The 17,948-nt window shown below is 37.6% G+C and overlaps 1 protein-coding gene across 1 annotated transcript; it reads left to right on the top strand.

Annotated features, from left to right (window-relative positions):
- Positions 1-1,069: 1,069 nt before the first annotated feature.
- LOC145782034 (uncharacterized) lies at positions 1,070-14,305 on the top strand. The gene is made up of 10 exons (XM_082593762.1): positions 1,070-1,306; positions 2,144-2,302; positions 2,568-2,698; positions 7,787-7,877; positions 8,006-8,139; positions 8,822-9,065; positions 9,491-9,677; positions 10,617-10,749; positions 11,346-11,503; positions 12,458-14,305. Exons 1-10 carry the CDS (start codon positions 1,111-1,113, stop codon positions 12,618-12,620), a joined length of 1,596 nt encoding a protein of 531 aa, XP_082449888.1. The 5' UTR covers positions 1,070-1,110; the 3' UTR covers positions 12,621-14,305.
- The last annotated feature ends 3,643 nt before the right edge of the window (positions 14,306-17,948 follow it).

Genomic DNA, 17,948 nt, shown 5'->3' with positions numbered 1-17,948 from the left:
GCAAAGATAAAATAGAAAATAAACTTATTTTGGCAACTTGCTTGATATAGATTGTGCTAAACTGTCTTCTGGCTACTTTTGCGCCTCTATACTGTTAGTATACTACACTACAGCATGCCTTTTATTTATTTTTTTTTTTTTGTGGTTTGAATATAGACATTATTGATTTTGTATGTTTAGTTGATTTCAGCAACATGGTCCTGTGTTTTGCCATGCTAGACAGGTAGTCACTACCTGGTCTAACCCCCTGAAGAAGTCAGTCGTGTCTGATTGACGAAACGTTGGAATAAAAGCAGATTGTAACTTTATACATCTTGTGATAATTCAGCTTAATTTGCACTAGTAGAACGCATCATGTTATTTAACTAAATGCCTGGTGAACAGCTTCATTCAATTTACAGCATTATTTTCTGATGTAAATAAATAATCAAAATAAAGCTTTAGTTTAAGAGTAACTATACTTGAGGATGTAAATTAACGAGATAGCGTTTAAAGCGATGTAGCGTATCTGCAGAAAAGTTTGTGCTGTTTTTGTAATGTCAGATGAATAGCGTTTGTGAACATGGATTTTCTTTCAAGAAAGTTTAAAGGACAGCTTACGCGTGTTTACAAGAGAGTTTACCGCCTACTCAATTCTCAAGAGTCTGAGTTTTGACCTAGATTTGACTGTGCCTTCCTCAAAATAACCTATGCAATTGTGTGGACTAAGCCTACATGCTCATGAAGCAAAAACTAAATGTATGTAGGTTATTATAAACTAAAGCTAAGTGTAGGTAAAAATATACTTGAAGAGATCAAAAAAGTGTTATTATTTCAGTCTAGCAAGTATTATGGAAAATATATTATATAGCCTATCACTAACCACGAAATCATTTTTTGTGAAAAGTTGTATTTAATTCTAAACTACAATCAACTTGTTTGTCATTTAACTTTAAACTTTACAGTAACAGTAATGCTGATCGTAGTCATCACTAATGGCGCAATCACTAAATTTCTCACTGATATATTATTTCGTTCAAAAGTACTGGGATACATAAAATTTTACTTTGTTTACTTTTGCAAGATTTAAGTCAATGTTTTTTTTTAGTCTTGTTTATTGGTAAGATTGAGATGAAGATCTTGTTTTTTGCCATCTTAACTGCAATCGCTACACAAACATGGTCTTCCTCGATCTTGGACTGCAACTTTGATGGAAGAAGATCTTTCTGTAAATGGAAGAGAGAGTGGTACGGAATGCGAAGAGCTGGTTGGAGAACAGGAAGAAAAATGAAGAACGATGTATTGGAAGATCACACAAGTGGTCATGGTATGTTTTTTCAACTGTTTTCTGAAGGAAAATATAACATTTGACTAAGTTTCAAAAGTAGACCAGGATGAGATTAGACAACTTTTCTACAAAGTTAAAAGTCAGAAGATGCAGTTTGCAAAACAACAAAGACTGCAATGTTGGTAAGAAACACCCCTAGTGCGTCGACAACTGCAATCTTTCCACCATCTTTGCTTTACCCAAAACTTTTCCATTTGCCGACCATTTTTCGAAATGAAACAAAGGGCTTTTTAATATTTTCGCTTATGCAAATGTTGAAAATCCACCTGAGCACAAGACGCTTCGTCTCATGCTCTGGTGATGTCATTCTGAGCTTTGATAAATTTCCCAAATTTTTTAAACTGTAAATAAACAATCAACTTGCAATTTTAGGTTAAATATTTGATCGTTATTCTAATAAGATGAAAAAAGCTTAAAATACGATGCACGTGCAGCTGTGACGTGTCGCATGTGACATTTTTCTGCGTAGTCGATGAAGCATTTTACAAACTATGCCAAGAATTCAAACTCGAAAAAAGTCGATCAACTTTGACTTTAAAAGGTGTTTAAACTTTTTTTATGATTCCCATAAACTTTTACATTGATCTAACAAAAAATTTACATGATTGAATTCATACAAAATGAATTTAAGTTAGTTGATGACGATAATCAAACTAAACATTCATAATAATGATAATCAATTAACTTTAACTCGATCATGTTTGCGGCCTTGATTAACAGTTGTAAATGTTTTGAACTCAGAACTGTGATGACTGTATTGACTACTGACTGTTATAAGAATGGTATAAAGATTCAACTTAATTTTTTTGGTTACAGGGAAATTTGTCTACTTCCTATCGCGAAGCAGACCGACTGGATTTCGATCACGATTTCGAAGCCCTGCAGTTACTTTATCAGAAAACACATGCTTTACCTTTTGGTTGGCCATGGGAGGTACAAGAAGACCTTTTCCTGACGGAAATTCCGTGCTACGAAGTAAGTAGTATCTCAACTTTGTTAATGAGTAGGCTATAGGCCGGAATTATTCACATTCTTTTTTCTGTGTCTGAGAAAGTTATCTATATTTAAGTTTCTCATTAGATGTGTTATATAGTTACTGACGTATTTCATTTTGACTTCTTGTATTTGTTTCAACCTTAGATTAGCATTTTTATTCTTGGCTTTTCTATGTCATGCACAACGGTCATGGCCGTTATTGACATTGTGTCTCTTTCATTTGTTTTTGTTTTTTTTTCTTTAGTTTATATGGTTGGAGAAAGGGGTGCAGTGGAGGCTGCAACCCCCATTTGGACAAAAGGGAGTGTGACCCCTGAAGACCGCCAATTTTACAAAGTTATCATCGCATTACAGGACAAGTCCCCTACATTAAACGTAAGTTACACTCAGTGGAGGCATTGATAGGTTGAGGGCATTTTTATTCTTGGCAGATTATTTGGTGAAAAGCAAATGACTAAACTCTAGTAACTAGAGAATAACCTGGCCTTCTTTTTCCGCGGCTGATTCTTTGTAAAAACTGCTTTGCGCCTGCTTTTCAGTAATATGAATTGTACAACAGAAAGATGTATAGCCTAAGCGAAATAGTTCAAAAATAGCCTACCCTGCGGCATGACGTGGTAACCTGAATTCCAGTCATAGCCTACGTTACTCTGTACATATTGTACAATATGATTGCATACGACTCTGAGAATCACAAATGTTAAAGCTATACAGTAAAAATAGTAGCATTTATATAGCGCCACATCCATAGTGCCATCAATCTAACTATAGGCTAAAGTAGCCTATTAGCTGAGAGGCAATTAAGCTGACAGCATCACTTTAAAATATGACAAAGCATAACGCTATCACCTACACAAAAATTTAAAATGTCTAATCAAAGACATATATGGCGAAGGTATTTACTCAAGCATACTTTAGGTATAACTGGAATTATTTATTGGTGGCTATCTTGAATGTACAAATTCAGATTAAAGAGAATGAAAGTACCATGCTTTTTGTGAATAAATTCCTAATCATGCTCTGTTTGACTTGCCAGGACACAATAAGTTAAATCGGCTTCACTGTGAATAATAACCTAAAAGTATTCGACAAAGCGTGTTATCCAGCCAGGTGGCACACGTTGCCTTAAATCACTTGAATGCTTATAGATCACGTTGCTTAGAAATTTTCGGACAACAAAGCTATTCTTAGTTATGGAAGATCTTTACCCGCATTTTATTTGTGATGGTCATACAAACAGGGCAGTTGAGAGGATAATTTGGGCCCAGTACCAATGGAATTCTCGGGCCCACAAATCTAAACACTTTAAAAAAACGCGCTATATGCGAAGATTATGCGGCGGTTTCTTCAAGCTTCCGGGCTCCCTGGAAAGATTACGGGCCCCTAAAACCATCTCAGCCAGGGTCCAAAAGAACCCCTGGACCCCCTGTCAATGGTACTGTATACAAATTCTTTTGACATTACGCAGCAAATGAATTGCTACGTTATGTAATATCTTGGTGCTGGATATAGTAATAAACAGTGCGCTCAATCCTTATCAAAAGCTTCATCTCCGCTTTAGCACATCTCTCTACTTTCTTGAACGTTGCAGGTTACAAACTTCATAATTCAATTCAGCTGATTGTCGGGACTCAGGATTATGATTCATAAAGGAATTTAAATTTTAAACTGATTGTTGCGCAATTGATCGGTTAATCTGCTGAATACATCAAAGTCACGCATGCCGTTTTGGCGGAACGATGGTCGTTTATTATTTAACTTAATATATCTTAATAAATATAATTTGGACATGCCATAAATGGTCAAATACATTAAGTATCTTGCCCAAATAAAGCCATTTGCGCAGGTATCGAACTAATGACCTTCAATTGTTCATCAGTTGTAGCCTATTCACAACAACTCAACGTACTTAGTATTGTGCTGTTGATACAAAAAAAGGCAACAATTTGTACTATTAATTCTTAGCGGAATGTGTTAGCTGATTGATTGATTGATTGATTGATTGATTGAATCTTTATCCTCGGACTGGGAAAGCTTCTTGCAGAGCTTAATCCTGGCAGTTTCGCATACTTGTAGAGGCTTTGGATCACTGACGCAGGCCCGGTCGCGAAATGTTTTTTTCCACGAGATTTTCAGTAAGATTTTCCAAAAGTGTTTTGAGAGATTGGTTGATTCAGATTGCGAAATAACTATTTACCAATGAAATTCAGCAATGATAATAAAATATAAGCTTTCCCTAACTCTACTTTTTTGAAAAGCTCTTGTGCACCGCAAAAATTAATTTAAAGAAAAAAAAGTTTGACTTCGACGAACCCTCGTTCTCACGATCACTAGGCAGAGGATGAAACCACTGAACCAACCGTGCCAACGAGATAATGTTGCATTCACACGGTTTTAATACAAACTTTTACCAAAATATGTAAATGAGACAGAAATCTCGTGTGAAAAAAAATTCGCGGCCCGGTCACCGAGATTGACAGAGTGAAGTTTTCGATTGTTGAAGTCTTGTTGCGGGGAACTATTCCATCCATTAGATGCCGCTGAATGGAGAGCAGTCCTTAACGTGCGTTGCTCAAGCGCACACCCGAGAGTCGAACCAGCGCCGCTTGATCTTGAAGTTTCTTCGTTCCAAAAGTGACGCGCTAACCAATTGAGTTATCGGGGCACACATCTAATATGACTGGACGATAATTTGACAGGCTACCGTGGTATAATAGTCTTACAAGAAATACTTAAAAATCCTTATCTGCCCGGACTTTTAGCAATTGAGCTTCCACTTCAAAGTGAAGCCTCAGAAAGTTAATACCCACTACCCAGTCTCTTCACTGTGAACGAAAACTCTTCAGATCACCAAGATATAAAATTTCGGTTTTTGGACGTCGTCCGAGATGCAACTTTTGCAGAAACGATATAATTTCTTGGTTCTTGAAAGATAAGGATCAAACACAGTTTTAAAATTTTGATTTTGAAGTCAAAACACACCCAAAGTAAGCCCCAAACACGATATGAAATACCTGGGCCAGAGGTAATTAGTTGCTGTGAATGCAGCTACCCAGGCAGAAAAATTCGTCATTTTTACATCGATTCAACGTTTGCAGATTGTGAATCAACGTAAAATGACGGGTTTTCCTGTCTGGTTAGTAAGTTTAGTCAAGCTTGCATTCAGTTTAGAGGTTAGTGTCAAGTTTATTTTCCCACAACCAAATACTTCCGATTTCCTGACTTAGTTGTTTTAAGGTTTGCACAAAGTTTTGGGTCAGCATCCTGAAACGATATCTCAGAGTTTTACATTGTGATGTCACGATTATATTTAAATCATTGACCAGGACTTGTAAAACTTATTTATTGCGCGACCACATTTTAGAAAATAATTGTCAATGCGAACCCTTTTAGGCAGATTTTTAAACTATCTAGTGTAGGCCCACTTTGAAATTGTTTGGCGGCCCTAAAATTAAAATGCGTGACCCCTGGAAACTGGATTTCGTTATTTGCTATTGCTTGGCATCATAAAAGCGGTATTCCAACCAAACGTGTGGACAATAGCAGTGAGCCTCCGTCAAATTCGGTTTTCCCTTGTTCGAATTTGTATTTACTTCACTGCGTGGGAGGAACAGCGCAGCTGCGGTTTTCTGGCAAGTTTGATTGCGATTTCCTAATTTCACTGGTCAACAAATTTGATGTAGCTTAAATTTTTTAATCAGAAATACAAGTTAACTTTACTAGATGAACTTTTTGAGCTGATTTCAAATCTGCGCTCGCTTTTTCTCTAGCACAACAGGTTTTTTTTAAGTATTTCCATTTTAATATTTTAGACTTTTTTACGTATATTTGAATATTTAGTTATATAAAAATACGTTTCTAAAATGCAAGTGGTAATAACAATTAACAATGCATTGTGAAATCCACTTTGTACAAGCTTAGAGTCAAAATTGTCACTAGTATGTCAAATTGCGTCGCATTTGCGTTGCTATAGCTCAAATTTAAACAACCAAAATTCAAATATTTTAAAAACCTGATGCGCTGGAGAAAAAATAAAGATGTTTTCGGAATCAGTGTCAAAAGCCTTCAAAAATTGTTTAATCGGGTCTCTGGTTAAAACTTGCTGTTGACCAGCGTTTTTTATGGATGCGTTACATCACAAATTGGTCAAATCTTTTGTCACAATCAGCAGGTTATATCGGAAATGTCTTGAGTAGTTTACAGATACATCATTAAAAAAATAGTAACTTTATTCTCATGCGAAGATTTCATTCGTTTCGATGAAGCCCTCCCACTTCTCACCAGGGGCTTTATCCACTTTTAAAATTGGGAGGGGGGGTATTTTTGGACAGTGGGCTAAAATCGTCATAGTCATTTCAACAACAACTTTCAACTCGTCTTAGTCATTCCAACCTCTCCAATGAGTGGGAGGGTGATCACCTCGCCACCCCCCCCCCCTTAGATAGACCCCATGCTTCTCACATTGTTTGTATGTAATCAATACCTCCCATGTTGGTCGTGCTGTATCCACGTAGATTTTGGCACTCTAAAGAGTAAACATGACATTTAAAAAATGAAATGCGGAAACATTCTAAATTTTGGCAACAAATCTCAAGCTTCTATCTTGCGCTAATTGTGGTATAGCTGTGGGCATACTTTTAAAGGGTCGCTTGACAAAAATCATGTTGTATTACCTACACATCCACTTTTGACCTTGTCGAAGATTCATTTTTGAAGTTGAACATCCCAATAGAGTTGTTCAAGTCGTGACATAAAAAAAAGACGAAAAGATGAAGTCAGCTTTCCTGAACCAGGAAGATTAAAAACTTAAATCAAGATTAGCCTCATGTTTTATTCTTTAAATAACGCTTCCAAATAAGGACATACTTTTAGTCAGAAAGTCTACAGCAATTTAAGTCTCCACTAAGCCGTTGTAATTTTTGTGACTAGAACTTTGAAATTTAAAATCTAAAAGTTTAGTTTATAGATCCGGAAATTATTGGAAGTATTACGATTGCCCCAGAATAGTTAACCACGGATATTTATCTTGTAGTTTTTACTGGAAAATATTATAATTCGGTAAAAAGGATCGGCTAAAATAAAACACATCGACTTAGACACAGAACTTCAAAAAAGCAATCCAAAATTATATTTTCAAAACGTTTTATTTCAAAAAAGAGAACAATAACAAAAAGCAAGTATATCTTTAATACCAGTGGTGGGATTCGGCAGGTTTGCATTAGTTTCCGAACGAACCGCTTCCTAAAAATAGTTTGCCGAACCGGTTCCTGGCCAACTTTTTCCAGTGGACCAAAAATAATCACCAAATGCAGGGTTGCCAGACGTGGTCAATTTAATCAAAACAAACCGGTTGTTAACTAGATTAAATTCCAACTCTGCTTAAAACTATTTTACAATGGCTGTTTTAAATTATTTTCTTTCTGTGATGTCACATCACCTTAAACATCCTACGTTTTGTTACAGCGAGAGCCTGTTCAGTTCGTCATCGAAACCATCAGAGGAGGATCCAAGAAGTCGTTCGTTGCTATTGATGACGTCACACTACAAACGTGTGGTGGGTTTGACCATAATTTTTGTTTAAATTTTATTTTAAAAATTCTTCGGTGTAAATTACTCAATCTAATTGTTTTTGTAAAGCCTTTAAGTGTAAAATGTTTAGAGTAAAACCTCAATTGTTTTTAGCAAATTCTACTGATGACACACCAACACCGGAAGGAGATCTTCATAAAGAAACAATCCTCAAAACAGATGATCTGAAGGACAAGCTGAGAAACTTCATGCTTGCTGCAAATCGTCCTGAGGCTAAAGTGATAACTGTGAGTAAGGTTGTTACCAACAAATGCAATCTTTTTATCATTGATTCCATGTCAGCCGATGTTGAGTTACTGTATTGTTTTTTGTAAAAATAGCATGCTGTAATATAATGAAGGCGGTGGGATGGCGCAACAGACAAGGCGTTGCCTTTCCAATTATGCAAATCCGGTTCGACTCCCGGTTTCAGCTGGTTGTTGAAAACACCGCTCACCTCTACCCAAGGTATAATAGATTGGGTGGGCAAAGTTGCTGCAGGAAAGGCGGCCGAGAGAAAGGAACTGGCCACCCTACTCTTCTTAGTGCCAAAGGCTTACTAGGCTACAAAGGGAACCTTATCTTATACCCGACACTTGAATCAAGTATGGGACCACCTTTACCTTTAATATAAAGTATATTGATATAGTACATTCAATAAAGTAAGTTGAAATAATGTGACATGATTGCTAAGGAAATTTTAAATTTTAAAACCTTTATTAGTGACACAAGCGCAACTCCACATAAACTCCTACAACTCAAGTTGTGGAGTTGTCCTGAATCAACCGCTTAAACCACAAAAGATACTTCAGCAGATGACGACATCAACACAGAATATAACTTACATTTATACACTGTCACATTTTAGGATGTGTAAATTTCAAAACTTTAATTTGTCCGGAATTTTGCTTAACTAATGAACATATTTAGTTTCAAGACTTGCTTTCTGGCTTACCCCGACACACCCCTAAACAAACTATGGATACGGAGACAGTTCTTCTTCCTCCTAGTGATGGTCAGACATCCGTAAGGATACTTGCTTCAAAGAAGAGACGAAAGGGACAAAAGCGAAAACGTCTACAAAAGAAAAGAAGGCGAGCAAGGAGACGCAGAAAAAATAGAAGAATTAAGGCATTGCGTCGAAAAAATACCGTCGGCATTGTTACATCATCAGGTCAGTTGGTATAGTGGGCTATAATGTGATCACTGCTAGGAAAACATATTTCAGAATTGTTTGACATAAAACTGTCATGAGCTGTTAAACTGCGGTCTAGTCAATTTTCTTATCGTAAGCCACAATCTTGAAGATTCTTTGATCAGTTACAGTCATAATGGTAGACCTACGTATTGAAAGATGATACAAAGTGAAACTAGTTTCTTGTCTTGATGGGCTATAGGATGATTTTACTAACAAGCATATATACGCTACTACGTAGGCTACTAGTAATTACTGCCGCTCATTAATAATACTACTACTATACTAACAAGCAAATTTTATTTTCAATAATAAACTTTATTTGTTTAATGAAAGGACACTCAGGAAGTCAGAACTCTCTTTCCTCTGCTATCAAAATATTGAGACCCTATTTTTTCTATCAGCTTCCAAGCAGCTACGTCCTGCAAAAGGGAATCACGCCAGACAGACTGCGGCGCCGGTTCCGTTCAACACTTTTATCTCGTCACAGAGCGTTCAGCACACTTGTGACTTCATAGAATATACCCAGAAGCTTCACAGATGCTTCCGAACTTTCTTTTCTCTACTGCGCGAACGGCCACAATCTTGCAAGTGAGCTGAAACTTGGTTCCATTGAATTTCATTTTTTGGTTCATTTTTTGAATCTCCGGTCTGCATTTTTAACCTAGAGGCTTCTTCTCTCGTATTGTCGCTATATGTCAGGGCATCCGTTGGTTAACCACTGCCTGGTGTCGTCATCGATGGAAATTAGGCCTTCCATACCATGGGGTGGTCTATAGGCCTATAGCCGGCAATCCTTGATAATGTGGGCTGCCGTCTGCATTTCGCCACACTCACAAGCAGCACTCTCTGCCAAGCCCCAACGCAACATGTCTGCACCATAGCGTCCAACACCAGTGAGCAAACGGTTACGCCTTGATGAGGCAAGTCTAGAGAGGCCATGTCCCAGCTGGTTTTCGGACGGGGATCTGAATACTTGGCGAAGTGGGGACGTGCTGCTTGACCATTGTTCACACCACGCCGCGTGGCACCACTGTTTGCTGGGGCTTCCACCAGAGGCTGCCAGAAGGTCTTGTGCAGCGCGTACAAATGGCTTTCTTGATTTTAGCCGCTGCTTTGATGGATATCTCAGCGTGGTTGTGTGTAGCGATATCTCCAAACAACAATAGAGGCTAAGCCCTATTGTTGTTTGGAGTAGCCTAGGTTGGAAAACTACTTGCTGATTTTTTTATTAGAAATTTACTTAGGTTTAAAAGTAAAAGTATTTTTGAGCTTGTCAACGTTTCTATTCTTATCTTCTTTGAAATGGTTTCAATTGGTTTTTGCGCTTGGGAGAAAAGAGAAGGTAGGCCTACATTCAAAAAAGTCTACAAATCGGGCATTCTTTTTCTTTAATTTTCTACATTCTTGGTTAAGTTTGCTTGAAGTTAACTTCAAAAGCTGGCTAAAGAAACTCAAAGAATGTTGACCTGTGTTTTGCTTATACTGTCAACTATGCTGAGTTTATGTTAGACCTATTTCTACCCACAGTGTGCGTTATTTGACACTGGAGTCGTGCGTGCGAACTGCTGCTACATCATGCGTGCAGTCACGTGACCTTGATCCGATGAGAGTTGAAGAAATCGTTCTTGGAACTTTGAGGAACAACTTCAAAACTGAAAAAGTAAGCCACGTAACTATGTGCTTTAACAACAACGTCTGCAATTTTTAGAAAATAAAAATAATGCCTCGGTAGCGCAGTCAGTTAAGCGCCCGACTATGTGAACAAAGAAAAGGCAAGATCAGGAAACGGAAGTTCGGCTCTCAGAAGCTGTGTTTCGGAACGGAATTCAGGGCAGATCTTCATGTAGCGACACCAGTTGCATGGACTAATTTACCAACAACAGTACTTCAACAATTGGAAGCTGCACTCTGTCAATCTCTTTGTCTGGGCCCGCGTCAGTTGTTCAAAGCCTCTCGCCTACAAGAATGCAATTCTTCCAAGATTAAGCTCTCAAAAAGTTTCTCAGTCCGAGTATAAAGGTTTCCACAATCAATAAACACGGCTATGAGATACTGTACAATTTATATGCATAGTTCTTTACAGAAAATTCTTACGTTTGTTTGTGTGTGTATGAACGTTTGTATTATCAAACAATGTGATTCTATTCACAGTATAATAGCCAGGAATCTCGAATTAATCTTGTATAGCGTATTTACTTTTAGGTGTTACAAATAAAATGACAGAAGTGTTTTTGAACTAATGTTGTTTTATTTCAGGTATTCTGTGAAGAAGAAGGAGCATTTGTTTATCCAAAGTTTGAATTAAAACAAGTGCCTATTCAATGTGGTCCGAAATACTTCATTAAACTAAGTGAATGTAGCGGCTCGTTTAGTTCGATGTTTCATATCCAACATGGCGACCCACATCTTTGCAGGTAAAAATGACAACGAAGTTAACTATTTGGAGTTTTCTGGCAAAACTTTCTACTATTTCTAGGTCATTACGACACATCGCACAGCAGCTGTGAAAAATAATAGTTGTATTATTGCAGCTACAAAAATAATTTTAAGGGGGCAAAAGCAATTGTTTGGCTGGTCAAATATTTTATCACCTAAAATAAAGAGTTTGTTTTAAAATATAGCTACCATAGCTAAACATCTATGAAACGTCAGTCAACATTTAATACAATGTGATTAAAACGTTGTAATAGTATGAAAAACCCATTTTTGGGGAAACAAGATGAAATTTGTAGATGGCGATTGCCCCCCAATCTCCCCCCGTGGCTGGTATAAACACACCGCGATTGGAAAGTACATCCGCTTTCACGCGATCCCTCCTGTAGGCTAATATGATATTAAAATTCAAAATGAAGAGCGTCAAAAGCAAACCTCGACCCGGAGTGTTCAATTGATAGTTCTGTAGAACTGCTATTGGAAAGCGTGACAAATCCGTCATCGACAACCACTGTTGTGCCATTATCTTTCTGCTGGGCACCGAATGAATGACATAACAGGTGTGGTTTAGAAGGTTACCCTTAAGTACAGAACTTTGTTTCCTACGTCGATTTTCAATGAAGAAAGCCAATCTGTATGACTGTTATTGCATCAGGAAGAAGTCTCTTGCAAAGTATTTTTACTTAATTTGGCTGCTGATGCAATCATTGAATCTTTCGCTAAGAACACTCCACTCTTTGTTTGATAGAAAATCAAACTTTATATTTTTGGATACAAAATCCAAAAAATTGTCTTTGTTTTTAGCATAGGCCTACTGCCAAAAGTAGCCTATCAATAAAAATAAAAATGCCAACAAACTCAAGACTGTGACTGCGTAATACGTGTATAGACGTGATTTTGTGTGTAATTATTTATGTTATGTCGTTTATTTGCAGAGAGTACTACCAAGCAAATGAATGCCAGCGCCAGACCACGGCAGAAGAATGCAACTTCGATAGCGAGACAATGTTACTTTATGGTCTGAACTTGCAGTATCAGTTTGCTCATAATCCATTTTGCATCCATCTTCCCTTCAGTTCCTGGTGGCCGGAATCATGATTTTATTCATGACGTAGGCTAGAGCGCCGTTTATTGTTGGTGTAATCTGTTTAACAGAATCACAAATCAAACGACGTTGACCAAACGTTTAAAAGCATTGATGTAAATGTTAAATTTCTTCAGAGTTTTTGTTGACAGCCGAATTTTCGACTTTGGTTTATTCAGCCTGTAGCAGGGGTCACCACACTTCGGCCTCCAGGCCAGATCCGGCCCGCGTGGTTCATCTATCCTACTCGGCAGCTGAACTACACAAAGAAATGTGATACATAGCCTACTGTAGCCTACACTAAACAAAAATCCCAATCAAAGTGAATTGTGTTCAATTGTGTGATGTGTTCAGGCTACATTCTTATATTCCTTATATTGTAGGCTACAATCTTGTTTGGAAAATATCTATTTCCGAAAGATTAAGTAACCCTATATGTGACTTTGAGAGTTTGTGATAAAATAAGTACTGAAACTTTTTATTCACAATCTAGCCACCGGCAACAACGGAACGTGTCAATTGTGATAGCCTATGCTAAATTAATCACACCTGCTATGTTGAATCATTATCACAGGTTGTAAACTTTTTAACAAAATGGTTATCCGGCCAGAAAGCCTGATCTTTCCTCACAGTCACCTGGCCCTTTCTCAAAACCTTTGGTGACCTCTGAACTAGAGAATTATTAGTAGGCTAAGGTGCAACAATTGTAATACGGTTTGAAAAGTTATAACCGTCGTAGCCGAAATTGGTCATGTATTGCAACGTAGGCTTACGACAAACATAGTTTTGAGCATAGTAGCCTAGGTAAGAACAGTGACGTGGCTAGAAATTTATTTTTAGAGAAACAAAAACAATCTTTGGGGCAAATATTTTAATGTGTAAAAGAAAAAGTTTGTTTAAAACAGACTTATAGCAGCTGAATGCAGTTTAACATTTATAAATCGCAATTCAAGTAGGCCTATTTAACATCTAATGCAATGTCAAATGTAGTAGACCTAATAGTAAGTTATTAAAGACATATTGGGGAGGGGAATAAACTTGGAGGAACAGTTGCTTCTCCAAGCCCCCTTTCCGTGGCTACGTCCCTGGGCTAGAATTCCGCGCCAGCACTTTTGTTGAATGTTCGAGAAAGAATAAAGTAAGAAGGTTTGTGTAAGCAGATGATTGTTTGTCGGTTTCTCAACCAGCAAATCAATCACTTTTTGGATTGATTCAGCATCTGCAAGAGTTGAATCAATGTAAAAATTGACGGATTTGCTGCTGGGTTAACGTTGTAAAGTGAAAAAATCGCAATTATTGTTTTCCAGCTCGCTAAAATCCTTTTTACATTGATTCGACATCTCCAGACGTTGAATTAAGGTAATAAGGAGAACAGTTGTTTGAAGAAAGCTGTTATACTATTTTCTGCAAGATTTTTGAAGGAAATAGCTATCCATTTGTGTAATTCTTGCTAGCCTGCTTAATGCCAAAAGACAGGCCAACAGCTAAGGTTTTTTGAGGAGATGCTGTTAGGCCTATATCGTAAGAGGCGAACCTTTGGTTTATACTTGGTTAATATGATGCGGTTATTTTGCATTATATAAGAAAAGCACTATTTTCTGCACTTTTTATGTTACTTTTTTTAGCTTTTATTGTAGCCTTAGTGCTTTATTCGTCTGTAAAATTAAAACCAATGAGCTTTGTAGCCAAGATAGACAGACTAATGTGTTGTCGAATGTGGTTGTCTGATGATGCATTTATGCTATCATGATGTCTGGTTTGGTTTTGAATCTTTATCCTCGGACTGACAAAGCCTTAATAGAGGTTCCTGGTTGTTTCGCACCTACTTGTAGAGGTCGGCTTTTGATGCAGGTCGGTTACCGAGACTGACAGAGTGAAGTTTTCGATTGTTGAAGTGCTGTTTCCGGGGAATTATTCCATCCACTAGTTGTCGCAGAATGGAGAGCAGTCCTGAAATGCGTTGCTCAAGCGCACACCCCGAGAGTCGAACCAGCGCCTTGTGATCTTGAGTCGGGCGCGTAGCCACTGAGTTAACGGGGTGGGGGTGGACTCTTACAGCTTTACTATGAAGTCGGACTAAAAACTCTTCTATCAATGCTCAATGGCAGTTACGCATACTTTTATTGTCTTTGGACCACTGGCGCAAGCCCGGTCACCAAGATTGACACTGAAGTTTTTCCTTGTTGTTGAAATGTTGTGTGTATGCTGTTCCGTTCACTAGGTGTCGTTCAGGCGCGGATTTATGGGGGGGCCCAAGGGCCCGGCCCCCCCCCGAAATTTTGTGAAAATTTGTATGTTTCCGCATCAAATGGTTTGATATGCTTCTAAACAGCTGATATTAGTCCCTCGGCATCACAATTGATGAAAATGGTTGTTTTAATGTCTATTTTCTAACATATCGTATATGTCGTAGTATCATTGTTCATATCTGTCTAGCTTTTTCTTTCTTTTTAATTGATTTTCAGATTTTCTGGCCCCCCACGAAAAAAACTCTTAGATTCGTGCCTGGTGTCGTTGAATGGAATTTTAAAAAATTGGGATGTGGAAAGTTCTGAAACTCCAAAAAAACTCTAGTCAAGAAAGAGAACTTTTTGAATTCATGAACTAGGCTTGAAATAAGCAAAACCTTTTTGAGAAACGCACCACATTGAAAAGGGTAATAAGAAATTTATATGTCGGCCTCTGGCAACGCTGATGGAGTGATTGTAACTATAATAAAATAATTGTTGCAAGAAAGAGGCAAGAGCAGTGCTTCCACTTTGAAGGATTTTATCCCGAAATCGGGATTTTTCAACGCTTCGAAGGTTAAAAAAAGGAAATGAAGATCGGAAGGATTTTTAACAATTTTACAAGGAAATTTTGTTGCAAAAAGGGAATTGTTGTTTTCAGCAATTTTAAAGAAAATTTTATTAATATTCCCTTTCAAAAGTTCTAAAAACGACTGGAATAATGATAATCAGCTGGTTTCCGTCGCCACTCGCCACCCGGAACCCCCTCTCAAGTCTCACTCTGTTTCCCATTCTCGCCATTTTGGGAATTGGATGTGACTGCCGTGAGTGAGTTAGTTCTCAATTCTTTTAGTTAAAATTAGGTAATCCGTTGATTTACAGTTGAACTTGAGTAGCAATGACAAAGTTCACTGAGTTTGGACGTACAGTTAGGTATGATAAGCTTAGGCTAGTGGTATCCTTACGGTTTAGAAAAGTTAGTTAGGCTATAGGAATAGCCTATGCTATGCTAACCTATTATGGTGTCATAATAATAGAGCTAGCTAGGCTGTGTATACGACATGTGTAGTGTACACACTAACACAGTCAGACTGAGTCAGTAGGCTATCATGAATAGGCCTAGTATCCTAAAGTTTTTCATCAGTCTCAGATGATTGTGAAGACGTTACTGACAAAGAGAAAAAGATATAGCCTAGCCTATGTTAAGTTAGCGTATCAAGGAAAACTGAACTAAACACAAAAATAAATTTGTTAATGAATAGATAATTCATTACTGGACATTTACCAAATGTACATTTTCGGTGTTAGGGATAGGTTAGGAGTCCGGGTAGAAAAGATGAGAGTGGTAATTGGTAAATGATGTCCAGGACTCCGACTAGCTGACAAGCAGTTTTTTGGCTGGACAGTGAACAAAGGAAGTAAACCATTTTATTGTAAAATATGTGTTGCTTTTGTGCAGCCTACTGTTCTAATAAAACAACGTTGTTTCAACATACTGGTGCTACTGAAAAAAATCGAGATTAAAATAGTTTTAACTGAGATTATAATAACTTTAAAGTTGTATTAGCACCTTTTTAACTTAAATAACTTCAAAAATAACCTCGCCTATGAAGGAAATTTTAAAGGATTTCTGACTGAGAAAAAAGGGATTTTTTAGGACAAAAAAGGAAACTGAAAGGGATTTATCAATTGTCAAAAGTGGAAGCACTGGGCAAGAGAGCGTTTTACAACTTCTTACTGGCTATCAGCACAAGGCTGAGTATTCAATTTATCTTTCATTGCATGCTGGCCCGAGCATGCAGAGAACGGTAAAGTAAATACACGAATTTGACACCAATAAAAACGAAAGATGAAAAAAGAAACTTGTAAAAATAGGCCCACAATCAACACTTTCAAGTGAAACAAGGGCGATTTAGCACAAAAGAAATTCAAAAAGTGACAAGTTTTCCAAACTTTTTACTTTGAGTGTCACTGTACCGTACTCACTAGTACAGTGAGCAATTACAATTTGCTCACCATAGCGGTGCAGCTTTCACACTAGCCATTTAGACCATCCCATCAACATTATGTTTCTTGGCAGCCGTTTGTAGCAGGAATTGACTGCGATAGATAGCGTGTTTTTCCCATGAGGCTAGGCTCATCGGTATCGTATCACTAATGTCAAATCGAAAACTGAAAAAAGGAAGTACGGTAAGTAACCAACCACCAAACCAACTGTTTTTGCTGCATTTCGGCACGGTACCGTATATACGAAAAGCGATCGACAATGAAGCAATTGGTTTAAGTAACTTCAGTTAAAACTTGCAGAGAGCATTTAATCACAAATTCATATTTTTAGGCGCAACCGTGTGCCCTATTTGACCAACTAGGAGAGATTTAAAAATTGTATGAGGCTGTTCACCAGGTATGGTATTTAAGCTAGAATTGGTAACAACTTAGAGAGCTGGTGTACAAGTCTAGCAGTTCTTGTAAAAAAAAATGGCTTATTGCGTGGAGTTCATAAACTATCGAGTTAAGATAAAAATTTGTAAAAGATAGTAAAACTTGATTGCTTATCGTAGTATTACAGTAATGCAGTTGTTAAGTCACAAAAAAGATGGCATTTCCTTGCCAAGTTGCACAATGCACATTTGCATTATATAGTTGCGTATCATCATCATAATCCATCGTCGGTTTGTTCCCCACTAGTGGGGGTGGCCGATTGTTTCCGTATGTACCTATTAAATAGCATGTGTACAGTCATAGGCGCCGACTTTTCAAAAAACCTTCGGGGGCGAGAAAGGTGATGACGTCATAACCGTAACGCTATTTTACTCAATTAAAATAGTCTTTGATTAAGCTTACTGTCTTGTTTATACTGACACCTAGGTCGCAAACCGAATTTATTAAAACCGCTGCTTGAAACGATTAGTTTTACGCATGCAGGACGCCTAGACGTAAAAAAATTGATATTGTTAGGTCATAATTGGAACAGTTGGAAAACAAGCCGATTAATTTCCTTTCCTGCGAGGGCATAACAACGATCAAGACAGTGAAGTTATCGAAATAAAACGCAAAAAATCATGATCAGCTATCAGTTTTATTAACCTCGTTTTGCTAATTACTTACCTTCAA

This window comes from Aplidium turbinatum, chromosome 13 (genome assembly GCF_918807975.1).
Source record: "Aplidium turbinatum chromosome 13, kaAplTurb1.1, whole genome shotgun sequence".
NCBI lineage: Eukaryota > Metazoa > Chordata > Ascidiacea > Aplousobranchia > Polyclinidae > Aplidium > Aplidium turbinatum.
This window is presented reverse-complemented; position numbering and strand designations above follow the sequence as displayed.